Consider the following 21937-nt stretch of genomic DNA (forward strand, 5'->3'; position numbering starts at 1 on the left):
AGCTTTTAGTCCCTTGCTGACTTCTTCACTTATACTTGGTTTGACTCCATGTGTGGGTCAAATTGTCCATGTACTGGTAAAGCAGGTTATCGTCCGGGAGGAGATTACTGTTTTGATATGTTTGTCTGTGAGTTTTTGTAGATTAGAGTTTTTGCCAAAACTTCAAAAGAGTATTTATTACGAACAATGATGGTGAAGATAGGATCTGGTGATTTAATTATGATTTCGTTCCGATTTCTAGTGATCTGAGTGACTTGTTCTCGAGTGAAGTACTTGGTGAGTTGAAAGATTTACTTCTCGTGTTGGAACTTTGTAAAGTAAGTAAATAATAATAGAACTTCGGTTTCGAGATGTCTTCTATAGAAGGAAATTGCTGTCTGTCGTCAGGAGATGACACTTCCATTTCGGTAGACTTAGATTGCACAAATTGTGATTAGTGATGCTTTTTGGCGGTGGCAACTACGAGTGTTTCGCATTGGAGCGAGGGATCGCGAGCAAGATCGAATACCTGCCCAGGATCCCTTGCTGCTTCTGCATTTATCAGTCATGTTGATAGCGCCAGTTGAACCAGGAGTTGAGGGTGTTGATTGTCCGGTATCGATATCCACGTTCGTCTAGATCGCTGTGATGAACCAACAAAATATGCAATTGAGATGAAGACGTACTAAATGATAATATGAGGAATGATGAAACAGCCAACAATATATGGCCTCTCTTGGGTGAAACCTTCTACCTCGCCGCACCACAACGCCCGTAGCAATAACTGCCTGGTTCCGTCCACAACTCAGGATTGATCAAAGCCTACACTTGATACCGTAGGTAGCTGGGTCGGAAAGTTGAAAGCCAAGTCTGCTGTCAATCAATTCCATGGTACTTTTTAAAGCTATTATGCAATTTTTCTTACATACGTGTATATTTAGATATAGCATCGAAGCAAGAAAACAATGCTTTGCAAGACTAATAGTCTTATTCAGAACTATGACTTTATATTATTTGAAAATATTGTGCCAAGTCATAATAGCAAATAATTTCATATGATGTACTATTGAAACATTAACATTTCGAAGTATATAGTATATTTAGCGAACACGAGCGCGAACTACGCAGACAACTTCTCTTATACACAGTATAACTTTAGTACTTCACATCCCAGCAATGACCTCTAAAAATTACTGAAGTGGGTTAAAAGTTAAATAGCATTAGTTTTCCATCAATGAAAACCTACTGACAGTATGTCCCGTGAAAAAAATCAAAACTTCATTTTCTTAAACCACCAATATATATGACTATATTTAAACCACCAATATATACTATATTTAAAAAAACTATCCCTGTTTGATTCGGAGGAGTTAATAAGTTTCCGAAATAGTCCTGACTCATAAACGATGTACCTACTGATCTCCACTTCTCGAATTCAAAATTATCACATTCTGAAATGTCAAAATGCGGACGCACTTCCATCTGGCTATCGCGTTTTTAGGCTTATAATACAGAATGCGAATTACCAGGGGGATAATAAAGATTTCCCCCTCAATCACTTTCGATCTCCCCAAGAAACTAACTGAAGCATCCCTCCCAGGAATGTTTGCCCCTTTCCTCCCTCTTCCAGAAAACAAAAATCTTTGATGATAAAACGTTGGACTATACTGTCAAATTCTACCGTTTTTGTCCTTCCATGTAGTTTTAATTTGCTAATGAAAGATGTAAACTATTCACTTTTGGCTTCTAATACAATCTTTTTCTTTGTTCACCTTCGCCCAATTTAACATTTTATGTGCCTATAGTTGTCACTTGCAATCGTATCCTCATACCTTCCAGTTCGTCGTCGGAAGTTGACGATATGTTGTACTACTAGTGAAGTGATGTATGGAAATGCAATCGTCTTACATTGTACACATATCGTGAAATGAAAGAAGATACTTGCAATCCTATACTCAAACACACTCGGAAACGTTAAGTGCGAATATCTCAGGCAATAGTTATTTAGTTATTGTTGCGAAGTTTATTGATTCAATAAATAGATATCTTGATTATTACTGTTGTCAGATAATCATAGTTGTGTGTATGTTGGAGGGAGAGGGCGTCATTGCCTCATTATGAATTATTGTATCTTTAATGCTGTGTCTTGTTGGGTATCGTCTATTCTCTCTCCCAATATCAATATCGCAATTCACACACTGACTATACAAATTAACTTTGGACAGAAGAAGAATGATGATTTTTTTTTTTTTTTTTAATCTTCTACTTTCCAGTTTACTTTAAAACATTACGAAAAATATATTGAAAATTGTGAAAAATAATTAAACAAGAACATTTTTCTGTAGTTTTTTTTTAACAATTCCTTTTTTGAATAAATACCCAAGCATATCTTCAATGTTTGAAGTGTATGAAACTGAATTGACAATCCATTTGAGTTTAGAAAATGCGGACAAATTAGGCAGTTTCGGGAAATGTATTAGGACGGAAATTTTTGCTCCCAAAATGTGGACACGTCCGCATGAGTGTTGACATTTGTAACCAGTCGTTATTTCAGAAAAAAAAATGTTCCAAGGGGCTCACGTAGTATTCCGGGGGGAAGGGGCACTTCTGGTACTATTTTATTTATTATTATATTATAGACGTATTATTTTGGTCTCGTCCGGGGAGGCAGTCTGAGAGCTTCGTGGGGGCAGTGCCCCCAAAAACATGTCTGGAAGAAACACTGTTTGTAACCAGTGATGAAAATTTTTCGATTCATAAAACAGTACTCTACTTATTCCTACATTGTTTTTTAGCCGTGATGTGAGGTGGAAAATTTTCTTCTATATTTTTCCGGAAAATTTTCTGTTAACAAATATTAGTGATCAAGTAACAATCCCTCAGTATTCATAAAATTGATTTAATTCATGTATAGAAATGTTAAAAAGTGAAAGATCGTTTAAAGAATCTGAAAATTTTCATGGCTCAGACAATTTTCAGTACTATGTAGGAACAAGTGAAACATTTTTCATGAATCGAAAAATTGTATGTTCTGTACAGTGATGAAAATTTTCCGGAAAATTTTGAAACGGAAAATTTTCCGATTCATGAAAACATGCTCCACTTATTCCTACTCGTTGTTTAGCCGTGATGTGAGGTGGATAATTTTCTTCTATATTTTTCCGGAAAATTTTCCGTTCTTAACAAATATCAGTGTTCAAGTAACAATCTCTCAGTATTCATAAAATTGATTTAATTCATGTATAGAAATGTTAAAAAATAAAAGATCGTTTAAAGAATCTGAAAATTTTCATGGCTCAGACAATTTTCAGTACTATGTAGGAACAAGTGAAACAATTTTTCATGAATCGAAGTATTTTCTGTCTTGTACGGAAAAACTGAAGAACTTTATATGAGTCGGAAAATTTTCAACATTTTGAAGCAAAAAGTAAAACAACTTTTTGTGAATCGAAAAGTTTTATTGCTCTGTAAAAGCAAGTGAAAAGAATTTTCATGAATCGGAAAATTTTCATCACGATGTAGAAACAAGTGAAAAAACTTTTCATAATCCGGACAATTTTGGATATTATGTATAGTGATGTTTGGTGGAAAATTTTCCAATATATTTAACTGCACATTGAGATATACAATTCCTGTAGAGGAAACTTAGACAGCAACAAATTATTATTTTTCCAAATAGCTTTCGGAAACCAGAAAACTTCGTAATATTTCAAGTTGGAAAGTAAAAATATACAGTCTGTGTGTGTGTGTGTAATGTGCAGGGAACATACATCGAGTACGTAGAGAATAAATATCCCAATCCAATATTTAAAATGTAACAAGAAATTGAACAAGTACATATATATATATGAAATGTGTTTTTTATTTTGTAAATTAAAATGAAATTACTTGTTGCTTTTAGAACGCAGCGCTAATAGTGCAGCTTTTTGTGTTTCTTTTATTATTTTATTGGAAGAACAACTACACAAATCAGCTTCCTTATTATTTATATTTCACTTTCTCTTCTGAATGAATATATGAATAAATAAATTTTTATTTCCAGAAAATGGTCAGTATTTGCTTTCATGAGTTACTTAAACTCGAATTTTGGGTAGTCAAAAATTTACAGTAGGCACTTTATATTATATCTACGTATTTATGAATGTTGCAGTATGTAAATCCATAAAAGTAGTAAAGCTATGAGAAAACCGTATTATGCCTATTAAACTGACGAAATCTAATATTGTAAGATCAAAGGTGGATTCTGAGGGAAGAACGCATTGAAGTTTTTGAAACATTCTTGGAATGAAGAATCGTTAGATTTTCACTTCATGAAACTTTTTAACATAATCCGTTTCAAAATTTTCCGGAAAATTTTCTTCACTGTACAGGACAGTGAATTTTTCGATTCATGAAAAATTGTTTCACTTGTTCCTACATAGTACTGAAAAGTGTCTGAGCCATGAAAATTTTCAGATTCTTTAAACGATCTTTCACTTTTTAACATTTCTATACATGATTTCAATCAATTTTTTGAATACTGAGGAACTGTTACTTGATCACTGATATTTGTTAAGAACGGAAAATTTTCCGGAAAAATATAGGAGAAAATTTTCCACCTTACATCACGCCTAAACAACGATGTAGGGATAAGTGGAGTATGTTTTTATGAATCGGAAAATTTTCCGGAAAATTTTCATCACTGATGTGCAGTTAAATATAATGGAAAATTTTCCACCAAACATCACTATACATAATATCCAACATTGTCCGGCTTACGAAAAGTTTTTTCCACTTGTTTCTACATCGTGATGAAAATTTCCTTCACTTGTTTCTACAGAGCAATAAAACTTCCTGATTCATAAAAAGTTGTCTTACTTTTTGCTTCAAAATGATGAAAATTTTCCGAATCATAAAAAGTTCAATTTTTCATATAAGACAGAAAATATTTCGATTCATGAAAAATTGTTTCACTTGTTCCTACACAGTACTGTAAAATTTTCAGCCATGAAAATTTTCAGATTCTTTAAACGATCTTTCAATTTTTAACATTTCTATTCATGAATTCAACCAATTTTATGATTGCTGAGGAATTGTTACTTGATTACTGATATTTTTTTTTAGAACGGAAATTTTTCCGGAAAAATATAGCGGAAAATTTTCCACCTCACATCACTATTTGTAACCCTATATATTTTAGCCAGACATGATTTCAGTGCGCTTATACTCACCGCTGTATACTCCAGTGCTATTGTGATCTGGGTCATACGGGCATAATCCTTTGCCTTCATATTCAGTTTCTACAACATACTCGCCATCCTGCAAATGACAAAAAGAATTACCCAACAATTATTTACATGTCAAAGGGGGTTGTAACAATAAGAAATGGAGTTGTAACAATAAAATTTACTACTACAACATTAAAGTAGTAAATACCTACAGAGAACAAGGCTAAAACAGCTGTGTGTCATACCTGGCAAGAAATAAAAATACAGTGAAACCTCCGTTAACGGACACCTCTCAATAACGGACAACTCTATAATACGGACAATTTTTTGTCCCGGCAAAAATATATGTTGTCTTAGGGAACAAAACTCTCCCTTTTACGGACACTCAGATACGGACGCGGACAGTCCTTCTTGCCCCAAACGTTTCAATAACCTCTTCATAACGGACCGGAATTATTCTAGGTTCTGCGATATATTACAATATGCAGAAAAGTCTTTTTCCCCACAAATGTATCTATCATGTGTCTAGACTTGGTGAACCATCAAACAGAACATCTTCAAACTGAACTTGAAATCCTTTTTTCTTTTCTGCCAGCAATAAACTGTTTTCTGGTGGAAATCCCAGAAAAACTTTCAATAAGCAATAACACTCATGCAGTGTCAGTCGTATGGCCAAGAATTCTATGCGAAAGATCTTCCCTTCCCTAACAAATTTAGTCCTTTTTCCTCTAGGTCTTACATCTTTTTCATAGATACAATTGCACAGCTAAAACAAGCATTGTTTATTTTACAATAACATTTTCGGCGAGCAATTTTTTAAAAACATTTTTCTTTTACTTATGATACTGGAACAAGTCTGGGTTGGAGATTTTCCGGCTCCCTTTTCCACTTTCTATAAGAGGATATTCTTTGTGATTGGGGCTGGGTCAATAAGCATATGCAATTCCAATGACTTGCCTTTTCATCCATTCCACCAACGAAGATACCGCGCCAGTACACAAACACACACACACACACACACAAAATGTTTCTTCCGGAACCGTACTGAGGATTCTCAGAGGACACTTGTTAATGAGTTTTATTAGCCTTGTAGAGGAAAAAGCATGCCTTTTTTGCTGAACAAAAGAGTTTAGCTTGTTAGTTGGTTCCTAACGCATCTTTTGAGAATGTTATGAGAATTTGAAATACACTAACACATTTCCCAGCAATAATATTATTTAATAGAAATAAATTTCTCCTTCATTTATGCCAGTAATTCAAATATGTACTAAATAGAGTATTTTCAAATTGAATTTTACTATTTACGCTCATACATAATGTATTTACTGTATATCAATGCATACAATTACCGTTGTGAGAAATCAAATTTCTGTAAACTCTCTGTAACGGACACCCCTCAGTAACGGACAGAAATTCATGTCCCATTGGTGTCCGTTATTTAGAGGTTTCACTGTACTTAAAAATCAAAGATCAAACAATGAATTAGTAAGTCAAATTAAAGAACGGACGTTACAATCTCTTATTGTCATGAACGGCAATATTTTGATGAACCAAATGGTTTACAGAGGAATTGGCACATATAAAAATGTAGTACGGTAATATAGTGGATATCAGTGTTGGGCAAAATCAATTGAAATCAATTGCAATTGATCAATCAATTGAAAGTAATTGCTCTGAAAATCAATTGCAATTGATTTCAATTGCAATTGATTTCAATTTGTAATTGACAATTAATTTCAATTGCAATTGAATTCAATCATAAAATTTGCAATTAAATTTTCGTCAATTGTTAATTGTTAATTGGTCACCAGGCAATTGAAACTTTTAATTGTTAATTGTCAATTGCAAAGGGTGCAATTGAAACATTCAATTGTTAATTGCAATTGACAATTGAAACTTGTAATTGTTAATTGTAATTGTTAATTGCAATTGAAATCAGCAATTAAAACTGAAGATAAGAAGATGTGTGTATATTGTATTGTCCACTTGTTACTGTTTTACATATTTCAAATAAGGTACTTATAAGAAATACTGGATACCTACCATCCCTTCCCCCCCTGGGAAGAAAGCCGTGAAACTAAGTATTTTTTTAAATATATTATGTTTATGGTTCTATCCCCCTCGAAAGAACTCTATATGCCCGTCATGCATACAATAGGAATGAGCACGAGCGAGTTCGACTCGACTCGACTCGAAGCAGACATCTTTGAGTTCGACTCGAGATCTCGGCTCGAAAAATTTCCCCCAACTCGACTCGAATTCGGATCGAGTTTCCAGTCGAGTCGAGCCAATTCGAGCTAAATCCTTTGTGTAGTTCCAAGTACTACTATCTTCAAGTATCCTACATAAACAATATAATTATCAATGATACTACTACTACTACTACTACTATAACTAATTATTATTATAACACCGTGTACATGTATAAACATGGAATATAGGCGGTTTGTATCGGAATACTAAAAATTAGTTAACTGTCGATCTCGGTAGTCAAGAAATCTTCAGGAGGCAAGGACATCGATCACGAGGTTCTTGGTTTGAGTTCAGGAGGAGCAAGTATTCGGGCTCGAGCCAAAAATTGTTAGAAGTTATGGGACTCCAGCCAAACATGTTTAAAACTGCTCGACCCGGGTTTAGGGTTGTCAACGACTCAAGCGGCTCGCTCACAGCTCATTCACTTATCGAGCCGAACCGAGAAGTAAGCCGAGCCAACAGCTCATCCAACCGAGCCAGCTCGAGCCAAAGGCTCACACGAGCCGAACCGAACCAAGCTGATTGCTTACCCCAACCGAGCCGGTTCGAGCCATTGGCTTAGTTAAGCTAACTCGAACCCAGCCTATGGACTCGTTTCAACGGAGCTGGTTCGAGCCATTGGCTCCAATCAAGCCGAGTCGATAACTCGTCTTTACCGAGCCGGTTCAAGCCATTGGCTCAATTGAGCCCAGTCGATGGGTAATCCCAACCAAGCCAGCTCAAGCTGTACGCTCAGTTGAACCGAGCCGGGCCGGTTGACATCATCACTATTCCGCTTGGGCTTCTACTTTGGCTAAAAAATTGGACCGTGCAGTTCTCAGCCTTGATGGTAAGAACTACAAAAAATGATATGAAATCTTTAGCTTTACGTCCCACGCTTATGCCGGTTAGGCTAAAGGAGACGGTGATGATGGGAAATGAATGAAATGAAGAAAGTGGGAGGAAACGGGAGAACTCCGAGAAAATCCACGAGTACGGTGTTTGTCCATCACAAAGCCCAAACTGCGCGAGCTGAGATCGAACCAGGGACCTCAAGCACCGGAGGTGAACGCTCTACCACTGACCCACCGCGCCCCCTGGTAAGAACTACAGTATATACTTATATTGGTGCTCACGGCGTCATAAACTTGTTCCACCACCAACGAATTTCGAGGTACTTTGTTTTGCATCTTTTGTGTCGCTTTGTGCGCCTATTCCCACATTTTGTGCATCACCGGAAGTGGGTCAAAATGGGCCTACAAATATGGCGGAACAAATTATTGCTCTTCCGCCACCAATGAATTTCGAGTTCGTTTCCTTCACATCGTTTTCTGCCGTTTTGTGCGTCTACTTCCGTTTTGTGCGTCATGGGAAGTGGGTTAAAATGAGTCCCCAAGGTGGGACGAAAAACACCAAGAGTTTCGCCACTATTAAATCTCGAGGTCGTTAATTTCACATCGCGTACTCTTTTGTGCGTCTATTTCGATGTTTTGTGCGTCACTGGAAGACGGTCAAAATGGGCCTCAAAGGTGGGACGAAATTGACTCACTGCTCCGCCACTACCGAATTTTGAGGTTCTTCCTTTCGCATCGACTAGTGAATGTGTCGTGCCGTTTCGTGCCCTTATTTCCACGTTTTGTGCGTCACCGGAAGTGGGTCAAAATGGGCTTCCAAGATGGGACGAAAATGACCAAGAGTTCCGCTACTATCGAATTTCGAGGTCGTTAATTTCACACCGCGTACCATTCTGTGCGCATATTTCGACGTTTTGTGCGTCACTGGAAGACGGTCAAAATGGCCTCGAATGTGGGACGAAAATGACCCACTTCTCCGCCACTACCGAATTTCGAGGTCCTTCCTTTTGCATCGACTACTCGACTACTGAATTTTCGTGCTGTTTCGTGCCCCCATTTCCACGTTTTGTGCGTCACCAGAAGTGGGTCAAAATGGGCTTCCAAGATAGGACGAAAATGACCAAGAGTTCCGCTACTATCGAATTTCGAGGTTGTTAATTTCACATCGCGTACCCTTTTGTGCGCGTATTTCGACGTTTTGTGCGTCACTGGAAGACGGTCAAAATGGGCCTCGAATGTGGGACGAAAATGACCCACTGCTCCGCCACTACCAAATTTCGTGGTCCTTCCTTTCGCATCGACTAGTGAATGTTTCGTGCTGTTTCGTGCCCTTATTTCCACCTTTTTCGCATCACCAGAAGTGTGTCAAAATGGGCCTCCAAGTGTGACGAAAATGACTCACTCCTCCGCCACTACCGAGCGGTCCCGGGTTCGATTCCCGGTGGGGTCACTCGGTCGAAAAAGTGTAACAGCTTTTTCAGGCCAGCCACCCTGAATGAGGTTTTCCTGGGTTTTCCTCATTCACACCAGGCAAATGCCGGGGTGGTACCTAACTTATAGGTCCCAGGCCGCTTCCTTCCTTTCCCAATCCTTTCTTCCTTCCCTTTCCCCGGATTGTGTGCTCGCCGAGGGACGTCATCCCTCAAATCGTGAAGGGCTACATGGCCTTAGATGCCGAAAGCCCAGAAACCCAAATCCTAATCCTATCCTCCGCCACTACCGAATTTCGAGGTCCTTGCTTTCGCATTGACTAGTGCCGGTTTTGTTACGTTTTGTGCCCCTATTTCCACGTTTTGATCGTCACCAGAAGTGTGTCAAGATGAGCCTCCAAGGTGTGACGAAACTGACCCAATGTTCCGACACTATCGAGTTTCTAGATCGTTACTTTCGCATCGTTTAGTGCATTTTTTGTTGTTGTTGTTTTCTGCGCCTATTTCTCGTCTTGTGCATCACCCGAGGTGAGTTAAACGTGGCTTTAAAGTGGGAGTTAAATGGCTCACTGTTCCGCCACTATCGAATTTCGGGGTTGGTTCTTTCGCATCGTTTAGTGTGTATTTTGTACCGTTCTGTTCGCCTACTTCCACGTTTTGAGCATCACCAGAAATGCGTCAAAATGGTCCAAAATGCATCAATGTGTGAGGAAATAGAGCCATTGTTCCCCCACTATCGAATTTGGAGGTCGTTTCTTTCGTATCGTATAGTGCCTGCTTTGTACTGTTTTGTGCTCCTATTTCCACTTTAGTGCGACAACGAAAATGGGTCAAAAGGGCCTACAAGTATAGCGGAATAACATAATGCTGTTCCGTCACCATCGAAGGTCGAGGTCGTACATGTGTTTTCATCGGGAATGCCGATGGGAGCTGAATTTGAACTATACACTATCGGGGGTGTCACTATACGTCTGAGCAACCCCAATAAATATGGATTCGACACGAATTCTACTACTTTTACACGTCCCGGTGAACCACCCCTCAAACCTCCTTGGTTCGTATTATGAAAAAATCTCTGGATCCTCTGGTTCCAATTTTGAAAAAAACAATGCCTCTGGCCCACAGCCGATGGGGGCTGTATTTGGAAGTCAACGCCTGTGGAAGTATCACCATTCATCTCAGCGACAGCGAAAACTATGGATTTGACACTAATATCGGTCACTTTCCATTATTTTTACGTCTCGCAATTCCCCACCCCCGGTGACTCCCGGCCCGCATACAATGGTGGCTAAATTTGAAAATCATCGCTAATGAAAGTATAACCATTGATCTCAGCCACCGAGAAAACTACGGATTTGACATCGGTCATTGTGGATTATTTTTACATGTCTCGTGATCCCCTTTATAATGCCCCCTTTCTTAGCTGATGGGGGCTAAATATGAAAGTAAACGCGGTCTTGAGTTTCACCATTGAGCTCAGCTATCCCGAAAACTATGGATTTGACATTAATATCGGTCATTTTCGATTATTTTTACATGTCTCGGAATTCCCCCCTCTGGTGACCCAAGGCCCGCATACAACGGTGGATGAATTTGAAAGTCATCGCTAATTGTAGTGTCGCCATTGATATCAGCAACCGCGAAAACCATGGATTTCACACTAATATCGGTCATTTTGGATTACTTTTACGTTTCGGTATCCCCCCTCCGTTGACCCACGGCCCGCAGCCGAATACGGTGAATTTGGGAGTTAATACGATCGGAGTTTCACCATTGATCTCAGCGACCGCGAAAACTATGAAATCGACACTGATATCGTTCTACTTTTACATGTCCCGGTAAACGCCCCCCTGAGACCCCCTGGTTCGAATTTTGTTGAAAACGCTTTGCCTTGGTGTGGGACCTGGACCAAGGTATCTTTGATCAAAATTTGGTAACTCTCAGTCGACTTTTCTGGTCCCCTGGAGAGCCCCTAGTAAGGAATTTAAAAAAAACTCTTCGTCTTGGTCTGGGGCCTAGACCAAGCTACCCGTGACCAAATTTTCAAAGTTTCGGTCCACTCGTCTCGTCCACAGGCCGCACAAAGATAGACAGACAGACACACGAACAAACTCTTTTATATTAGAAAGGTCAGATCCGCCGTTATTGTATTAGTGCGGTGCTTGAGCGATTGATCGTAGAAATTCAAACTCCGATGAGTGATAATTTTATAGGCTTGTTTTATTACAAGTTTAAACTCTTTAGTCAGTAGAGAAAAGGGCGTGAATCATGAGTCAGAGTTGATGACAATGGGTTTTGGTGGGTCTGTGGGTCGCAGTGGGTAAGAGTGGTTTATGATGGGTGGTGGGTCAGAGTGGGTCACGGTGGGTCGTGGGTCACGACGGGTGGTGAGTCAGTTGGTCGTGGCTAAAGTTTTCATTGCCCCACGCCCTCTCTGAACTACAGTGTTGAAAATTAATCAGTGAAAATCAATTGCAATTGATCAATCAATTGAAAGTAATTGCTGTGGAAATCAATTGCAATTGAATCAATTGCCAATTAATTTCAATTGCAATTGAATCACAGAATTCAATTGCAATTACTTTCCACTGCAATTACTTTCAATCAATTGATCAATTGCAATTGATTCTCCTTTTTCAATGGCCAACTGCAATTAACAATTAACCATTACTTATTTCAATTGTTAATTGCAATTAACAATTAAATTTACAGATTAATTGTTAATTGTTAATTCAATTGAAATTTGCCCAACACTGGTGGATATCCGTTTTGTAACAAAGTAATCATTCAACTATAAACATTTAAGTGCTCAGTTCTCAACACCTGATATAGTATGTCAAATTAACTGCATAACAGATAATTTATAAACTCACTCAATACTACAATATTCAATATACTCAATTATAACAGAAATAAACTGATTATTTAGGTATTCAAATTTGCCTGTTACTTTAGAGACTTCCCAAAATCATGTGATATGCAAATAGATAGTTTAAGCTTTTTAATGTCATACCTTACCTATTGCAGATGCTATTTGGCTTCGACCAGACAGTGCTCTCTGTTTCTTTATTTGAATTTTTTGTATTAATGGTAATTTCTTAGAGACTTCTCCATTGCGACTCGAGGCTTGAAGATTAGGTGCAGGATGATCTTTCGGTTGAAAACCTGATCTTTTTAGACGAGTTAATGTCCTTTTTAGTTTCAACTATTTTTCTTTTCTAATTTGCTAAAGGCCACTATATTATATTTTAAAGTTTATTAAATCTTAGGAAAGAACAAATAACATTGTCTGAAAAATACGGTTATTCTCCTAACGATGGAAAAAAAATAAGTATTTTTGAAGTCTAATTTACCACATGGTATTTGCTTTCAATTTTTCATGAGTTTATCTGAAATGTTAATTAGTATCTACTGACCAATGTTTTATCAAAACAGGTGCTTTTTAGACTATTTACAAGCTCCTTTCTTCTACTTCCAAGAATTTTAGAAAAATTACAAGTTCTGTCGTTAAAATAATGTTAGGCATGTATATTAAAATTAAGGTATTACAAAAATCTTAGTTCAGCTTCAACCACAGAAATGACATTTTGATTTTCATGAATAACATTAATGATGATTTTTTTTAATTCATAGTTTGTGATTTCATCACATGATATAGAGGTGACAAAACGCATAATATTGAATGTTCTCAAGTGTATATTTTAAACAAATTTTATTTTCTATTTCTACAACCATTACTACTACTACTACTGTTACTACTACTAATAAGAACAACTACATATAATCACAGTGGCGTACTCAAAGGATTTCCAATTTCCTTTCCTCCTTTGAGCAAGAATGTTTGCAAAATAAATAAATAAATAAATAAATAAATATATATATATATATATATATATATATATATATATATATATATATATATATATATATTGTTGAGGCATGTCATTGATTTTATTCAAAAAGATATTATTTTGGTAAAGGAAAGTATATTTAATAAGATTGAATGTTAAGAAACTAAGTGTTATCACGTAACGTAAACACGTGTGTGTGTTTATGTGTTGACATCAATGTTGTGTGTATGTAATGAATGTTCTACGGCTAGACGCTTGGTCGTCAATTCGTAAGATATTGTAATTTGTATTTGTAATGTTTTGAATTGTCATCAGATTGTCACATTGTAACATTGACACACTTTAACTGTGATATAATCGTTGAGTGCGCAGAAATTTGTAAGTCTGAGAATTTGATCACGATGTAATTCGGGTGAAACCAACGTTTTACCAATAGCTGAGATATACAGAAAGTCGACGAGAATGAATTCCAAGATGTCTGGAATCTTCGTATAAAACCTTATAGTTTTTAGAGAGGAGGCTCGAAGGATCAGTTTCGAGGATCAGTCTTCGAGCATTTGTCTCAGAGTGGAGTCTAAGAGATCATCGTACGTCGAGCAGTAACATAGTTGCTCATGTCACAGTAGTCACTTCTCTGTGATTCGAAGTCCAGTATTAGATCAGGAGATCTAATAGTTCAGCAGACCATTATAGCAGATGATGGTACACAATAGTCAACCATTCTAGACTATTGGCAGCAATATAGAGATCGTCCAGAACATCGATAGCAGTTCCAGTCATCAGCTGTATAAAGGTACGTGTATCTCAGCTATGTTTGAGTTCATCGTGGTTAACTTCCTAGCTGCTTAAAGATATGTGATCTTGCGATTATATTCAGTCGACGATCAATCATCACAATAATACACAAGCTTAATGAAAATATAAAGTTTTAGTTCAAAGTCAATTAATGTGGTTTCTTTCCGTCATCCTGTACCTACTCATTCTAGATGGTGAGTAGCAGCGATCTTCGACCGTCATTTTACATTTCATCCCCATGCTATAAAGGCACGACGGTGGAAGGTTGTTAATATATATATATATATATATATATATATATATATATATATATATATATATATATATATATATATATATATATATATATATATATATATATATATACAAATACATTAAATGATATGAACTTAAAAGCTCGAACTTCTCCTTGATTAAATTCTGCGTGCCTTACTGCCTACCCATAATTTTTGTATAAGCACGACGACAATAGCGTGACAATGAACTTATTTGCTATTCCTTAGCAGCATTCATAAATAATTAATACGTCTAGTTAGGAGCTCATCGTGGTCTATACAATACCAGTGAGTTTAGCTGAACAACTTATCTACGTCTGTTTTCTGAAATTTGTTTCTCGCAGCATATTGTGATCTTCAATGCATACTTTTAATATTTTCTCTTACTTCCTACAATTAAAGAAGGTGGGGAGACAATTATAACTAGCATGAACGACAACTATAATTAGCAATGTATTGAGTCACTTGAACATTATTATCACATTGGCAGGTTATTCTTTCTAAATACGTACGTGTTGGAAGCAAGGAAATGCTCGATCGTTAGTCTTTGGTTGCTATCGGCTTTAGCGAGGTTTCGACACTCGTTAACGAGTCTGTCAATTCCCCGTATAATGCGTGGTATGAATACCAAAACGGGCTTTTACAGGAAGTTCAGAGTGGAAATCTGCTCATCACCATCTAGAATTTGTTTAAGTGACAGGAAATTGCCATGCAAGGTTTATCTTCCTAGCAACTTCTTATTCCTGGATTACTACAAGATCCTTGAGCACACCACGGACTTTTTTCTTTTCTAAAAATATTCTAACTTTACATTTTCTTTCTTTATTGTTGGTTCTTTTCTAGGTGTTTTGTCCTTTCAAATGTAGTACGTTGATGTTACGCTGTGAACAAATAATTACAACTACCTGTTAAGTATAAATTGAGGAATCAATTGTTAATGTATTAAAAGAAACAGTCCTTCAGGTAAGGCGGAACCTTGGTGTTAAGTAGCCTATAAAATATCGTTACACACACATACATATAAGAAGGTCCACCCTGAATCAACTATTGCATGATCTAAATCGCCGTACAATTACAAGAAAATTACAGGAAGAAAAAATTGAAAGAATAACCTCCATTTATATAGATTGGTGATTTAGATTATGCAATAGTTGATTCAGTAGTAACTTCTTTGATTTGCAGTAGCGTATACTTTTAGCTGATACAACGCTTTTCACCTGAAATTTATGTACCAGAGCCAAGTAACAGCATATTTAAGAAGTAAAACGAAAGAAAATGCTTAAAAATCTGCATATGTATATGTATGTTAAAACAGGTAAATAGACCTAAGTAACAATGCATATATGGCTAATTTAAATTTTTACAAGTAATAACTTTCTAACGTATGTCTTTATGTATTTATTTACTGACTTTCTGATATATTTATTTACTATATGAAATTCAATACCTATCTACTGTATTATACAATACTTTATGTTGCAGGTCATATTCACTTCGCCTGGTATGCGTTGCGGTACATTCGATCAATGGTAGGCATTCGTTCTGTTTGCAAAACTTCATGGAAGGTGAGCACAGAATGAGACTGGAGTAGGGCTTGGAACGACATGTACAGTACATTGAAACAACCGTCATGAGATACGGTCATGAGAAAACTGGAATAACTCTTAAGCCAGAAAAGTTGAAAACATGCGCCGTATGTCTTCACATCTAAAACTAACGTCTTGGAAAACTATTTGTTTGATATGATTGATGGGAAAGCCACTCATATTCAATACATACCCAAAAGACAAAAAGCAAGAGCACCATTTCTAGTGACCAAAGGACTAACACGAAAACTGGAGTTGTGCATCGACCCTCTGAATGCAGATCAATACTCGGACGAGTTAGTAAATATAGTAAGTGGGATTGTAGGGACACTGCAAGTAAATATTCTGAAAGGTTTTACAAGATTAGAAAAGAAAAAGTAACCACGGTGATATACTACCAAGATAACAAAAGAGCATATCAGATTGGAGACAAGAAAGTATTTGATCCTAATCTGATATATTCTAGGATTACAGGACTCCAAGCTAGTTCGAGAAATATTGTCATCTTACCCTAGTTAGATGTTCTGAGTCATGAACTATCTCTAGTTTCATCTTCAAGGAAAGTGGAGAAGTGCAAATTAGGCCTATGCAGTTAAAGTCAGTTATGAGAAGTTGCATTCAGGTCAATAAGTAAGAGCGGCTTCTTGCAAAATCGCAAGTCACAATAATTGATGCTTCTGCTCTTTTACGAACTATTCAGTAGGCAGTAGAAGGCACAATTACCGATTTCATCTGAAAGTCGAATTTTATGCCGGAAAGAGATTTTAAAAAGAAAATGCATGTCTATTCAATTTTTGACCGTTATTATGAATTAGCAACCAGCAACCATTATTAAGAATTATTTATTAGTAACCAAAAGCGTTGCTAGGGCAATGTACGTAAGCAGAGTACATCAACTGATGAGGAAACTACCTCACCCTCTCAGAAGGTTGTATTTACTCTGGCGGACAACAAGAAACAATAAATACATCTGATTTATGAGACATGCTTACCAATACAGATTTCGCCATGAGCAACACTTAGACAAACACAAACTTGTGATAACTAGATATCAGATTTTTATGCATATTTTGCTTGCTTATAATGCATCTCTTTTAAACTTGGTATGGGTTGCTAACAACAAATGATATAGCTCGAATTTAAAGTTTTATACTATAGCGTATATAAATCTATATTTCAAGGTTAGAGCATATATTAGTGCTTAAGAGCATATTCAGAATATTCCATAAGTTTTTATTTCAGATGTAAGCTTCCAGTATGGAACAAATACAGCTTTAGTTTGTATTTTCAATGCATTTACGTGTCTATACATCAGAATAGCTTTTTTCATGGAAGGATGGAAGAATGTCTAGTTCATGGAAGACTAACAATGTTAGCAACCGATCATCAAAGCAAAGACGCTTACAATTGCCAAGACGTTAAGAGAAATCGGAAGACATTGTAACATCGTGTCGACATCAATTCAGAAACATGAAACGCGAGGAATACTGCTAAGTGAATGCTTAGCTGTAGTTCATGAAGTTCAGCACGAGCTTCAGTCAGTTCCTGGTAAATTCGGGTGCTCTATGGAAAAGAAATTGACGGATGTTATTGCCAGAAACTGCGACTGCAAAACAATTGAAGACATGGGAAAATGCCTTCAAGTATTAAATTTCAACTTGCCAGAAAATATAGATACTAAACTTACTCTTCTCTATAAATATTATCTAGTACCATCTATTGATGTTAACAGGTGATTTTTCTGGTTATAAATGTCACAAACTGACACCAAGAAATAAAGAGAATAATCTTGTGATGTACTGTAAGGCTAATTACAAGAAAGAATAAATCCTTAAAAGCAAAAACTTTTTCGTACACTGGAAACTACTTGAGGTTCGTATTATTTTATGTAAACTAAATGCTCACTAAAATACAAATGTGAAGAAAACTAGAGATCGTGTCTTCATACCAATGTGTTTATATTAATATCATAATTTGTGTGCTTTAAAAAGTTAGGAGTATACTTGTAACTGTCATAAAAATAAATTCTGAAGAGAAATCCCTGAAAGATAAATTATACTTTCGATGTTACGAGGGTCACTACGAAAGTTTTGAGATACGCATTGTTGTGGCACAGTATTTGAATTCCAACAATTGCGTTCGGTAGTGGTATCCAGAGCGAAGAAACGAAGCAAGTTTCAACTCGCCTCGCTTATCGGCGTGGCCGTATCGCCTTCACTTGTTTGTTGATGTGAGCAGTATTCGGCTGTCTAGAATGGAGCTCGAAAGGGAACATTTTTCGGGCGATGATCCTTTACGATTTCAAAAGTGGTTTGAACGAAACACAAAGCCTTGACCGTTTGCAGGGGACATTTGGGGACCTTGCTCCTTCCCGTGCTACAAGTTTTCTTTGGTTTGAGGCCGGACATCGCTTAAAGATTAAGAGAGAGCTGGACGTCCAGCAACAGCTGTGTCAGATGAAAACATTGCCGCTGTGGAACAAATGATTCGAGAAAATCCTCGAACGACTTTCAAGGACATTGAATCTACAGTGAGCATTGGATCGCCAGCAGTAACAAAAATTCTTCATGATCATCTTCGGCTCAGGAAGGTTTCATCTCGTTGGGTGCCTCACACTTTGACTGAACAGCAGAAGCGCATGCGTGTAGAATTGTGTGAAGAAATGCTTGCAAGATTTGATGGAGTCAATTCTTGACGCGTGTCTGACATTGTTACTGGTGATGAGACTTGGATCTATCAATTTGACCCTGAAAATAAACGCCATCTACAGTTTGGATCTTTCCGGACGAAAATGCATCCACGAAAGTGAAGAGACCGCGAAGTGTGGGGAAGAAGATGGTCGCAACTTTCTTCTCCAAATCTAGCCATGTTGCAACTGTTCCACTTGAAGAACAAAGGACTGTTACTGCTCAGTGGTACACCACTGTTTGCCTAACAAAAGTGTTCCAGAAGCTTCGGGAACGGCGTTCAAGAACTGGATTGCGTGGGACCCTGCTTCGTCATGACAACGCGTCCGCACACATGACCAACATCACAATTCAGTTTTTAGAATCTGCGGAGGTCAAACTTATGACTCATCCGCCGTATAACCCTGACCTGGCCCGTGTGATTTTTTCTGTTCCCCAGGATCAAAGATCGCATGCGTGGGAAGAAATTTTGCAGTCCTGAAAAAGCTGTAGTGGCTTACGAGAATGAACTTTCAACACTTGAAGAAAAAGACTGGCAACACTGCTTCCAAAAGTGATTTTCGAGGATGCAAAAGTGTGTACAGTGTAATGGTGAATACTTTGAGAAAATGTAAGTGTTAAATTGATTTTAAGTATGTAAGTTATTTCGCATCTCAAAACTTTCGTAGTGACCCTCGTATATTTTACCTACAAAACTCTGTCACAATTTTGCTCTATGTTTGAAAATGCTTTCTTTTATTGCATTGTTAGTGCATATTAAGTGCATATTTTGACACATTTAACAGAATGGTTGCACGCATATTTCATGAATTTTAAGTGCATAACTATCCTATGTCTAGTGATAACAAGTGAAGATACAAATTCCAATTGAGATTTTCAGTGGCAGAAAAATCGTCACAACGGCTGATATGGCAATGACTCATAAAGAAGCTGATGGGTCAATCCACTCCAAGTGGTCCAGAGCTAGTTGCTCGACCATCTCCGAAAATTATAGCAATTGGAGTGTGATGAACCTTGTGTAGGAGAAGGTCAATAAGACTAATCACGTTGTCATATGTACAAATGTTCCTGAATGGCGGCCATTTTTGTTGTTGGTGGAGTGCTATTTTATGCATTTGCAAGCGTGTACGAAAACTACAGTTGCTCAGGATGTACGAATCAGACAATCACGAAACAAAAACGAATGTTTACAGGAGAGACTTAAGTATATGGACAATATATGCTCTTGCTTCTAAATAAATATGAAACGTTGCAAACCAATATATTTAATCACCAGAAAAAGTAAAGAAAATGGCGCTTTTAAAGGAATAGCATAAAGAGGGGGTTCATAAGTTTTATGCTGAATACTGTTCTATGTAAAAAGTCTGCAGAAATATCCACAGCTATGATACTGCTGGTGCCGTAAATTTATAGGGGTCCGGAAGTTGGAGTTTGTAATTTTGATCGCATTTTAAGGCCTAATATCTCAGGAGGGTCAATTCTGTGTGTGAATAAACTATTGCAAAAATATCAAGACTGATATTACATGGGAAAAAAGTGAGGACATGGTAGAAACGCGAAGAAAGCACGTGCGTGATGATAGTCCTAGCCCGGAAAAAAATAAATGTTTGGATATATTCCATGCTAGATCTCAAAAACTACGCACAGTTCAGCAATTAGGTCTATTTTCGTTTGTGTTCAGTTGTGCAGAAGTTTGTAAGTGGCGTTTGTTCGTCTTCATGTTCCATGGTCATTGCCACTCTATATGGGTGAGGTGATGAATTCCCTTGCACCCACGACACCCATCGTCGAACTGGACCGCGGTATTCAATGTATTGGCAAAGTGTTATTGAAATCCAATCCCACTTATGGAAGTTAATGTGTTCACCAGGTTGCGTTATATAGCATATATAGATGTAACGCAACCTTGTGAACACATTAACTTCCATAAGTGGGATTGGATTTCAATAACACTTTGCTCCATTTTGTAGATACTACCTGGCTTACTTTGCACATGTTTTCTTCTTTATTCTCTCCATTCTTTATCGTCTTTACATTATTCACTAAATTAAAAAAAAAAAAATAAGTGAGCTTAGCCAAGAGCTTTAATACGAGGGAGTATCGGAAAATTATAATTATCAGCCTGAAGTTATTGAGTAATTTTGATGTGACTTGACCTGTGTTGACATTAGACCTTACATGTATGATTTAGTGAAAATCATTCATGTATGTCATTTACCTTCTTTACATGTGTCGCTATTTATCAGTAAGGTGCAAGATGTGGAAGATAATAGCCCATCTCATATAACCTCGCTGCTGATTGGGACGTTAAACTCAAAATCAACTCAACTCAAAATTAAACATAAAAGCTCATAGCATGATTAAGTTTCTGCATTTGAAGGGCTACAGCGCCAGGCAAGATCATGATGGATGAAGCTTGTGTACGGTGATGAATTCCCACCCTATGTCTCTATCGTGAGGCGGAAGAGGAATTTCCAAACAGGTCACATTTCCCTTATAGATGAGCCAAGACCTGGATGTGCCACCATCACGGAAGATGACGATGATTGCAATCTTTTTGCTTGTCTGATAACTATCGACGAATGTTGGATCTAATCATATGATTCTGACTAGGTGAGACAAAAGAGATGACCAAGGAGTGGAAACATTTAGCAGTACGCTCGATTGTGTGAAATTCATTTATTAAATATTTATTGTAAAAATGGAGATTCACTTCGTAGACCGCATAATCCAATTCTCCATTTCGCGACAGCGTTACCGAATTCAACAAAACTTGATATGGACGCATTCAAAACCAGCTACCAGCTTAGACGAGGGTCAATCCATGCTAAGTGATCGAGAAAAAAGAAAAATTGCAGCTCGATCTGTTCAAAAAGAAAAAAAGTAATTTGTTCACAAATGTTGAGTCGATGTAAGAGTACTTCAAAACCACAATTAATTATTTTTTTTTACAACATCCAGTGGCGACACAGAGGCTGCCGCCATTTTGCGTTTTCTCCATTTCAGACGTTTACGTTGTTTTGAATATCTCAGCATGTATT

General features: G+C 37.2%; 1 protein-coding gene across 1 annotated transcript in view; it reads right to left on the reverse strand.

The window, feature by feature from the left end:
- The window catches only part of LOC145678427 (semaphorin-1A-like), a gene marked incomplete in the record, with an annotated part of 854086 nt that overhangs the window by 197286 nt on the left and 634863 nt on the right, over positions 1-21937 (reverse strand). Inside the window, 1 exon segment of the mRNA XM_081748545.1 lies at positions 5190-5277. Within this exon segment, the coding sequence (XP_081604671.1) occupies positions 5190-5277 (88 nt within the window).

This window comes from Thermobia domestica, chromosome 2, assembly GCF_964235325.1.
Source record: "Thermobia domestica chromosome 2, izTheDome1.hap1.1, whole genome shotgun sequence".
Taxonomy (NCBI): domain Eukaryota; kingdom Metazoa; phylum Arthropoda; class Insecta; order Zygentoma; family Lepismatidae; genus Thermobia; species Thermobia domestica.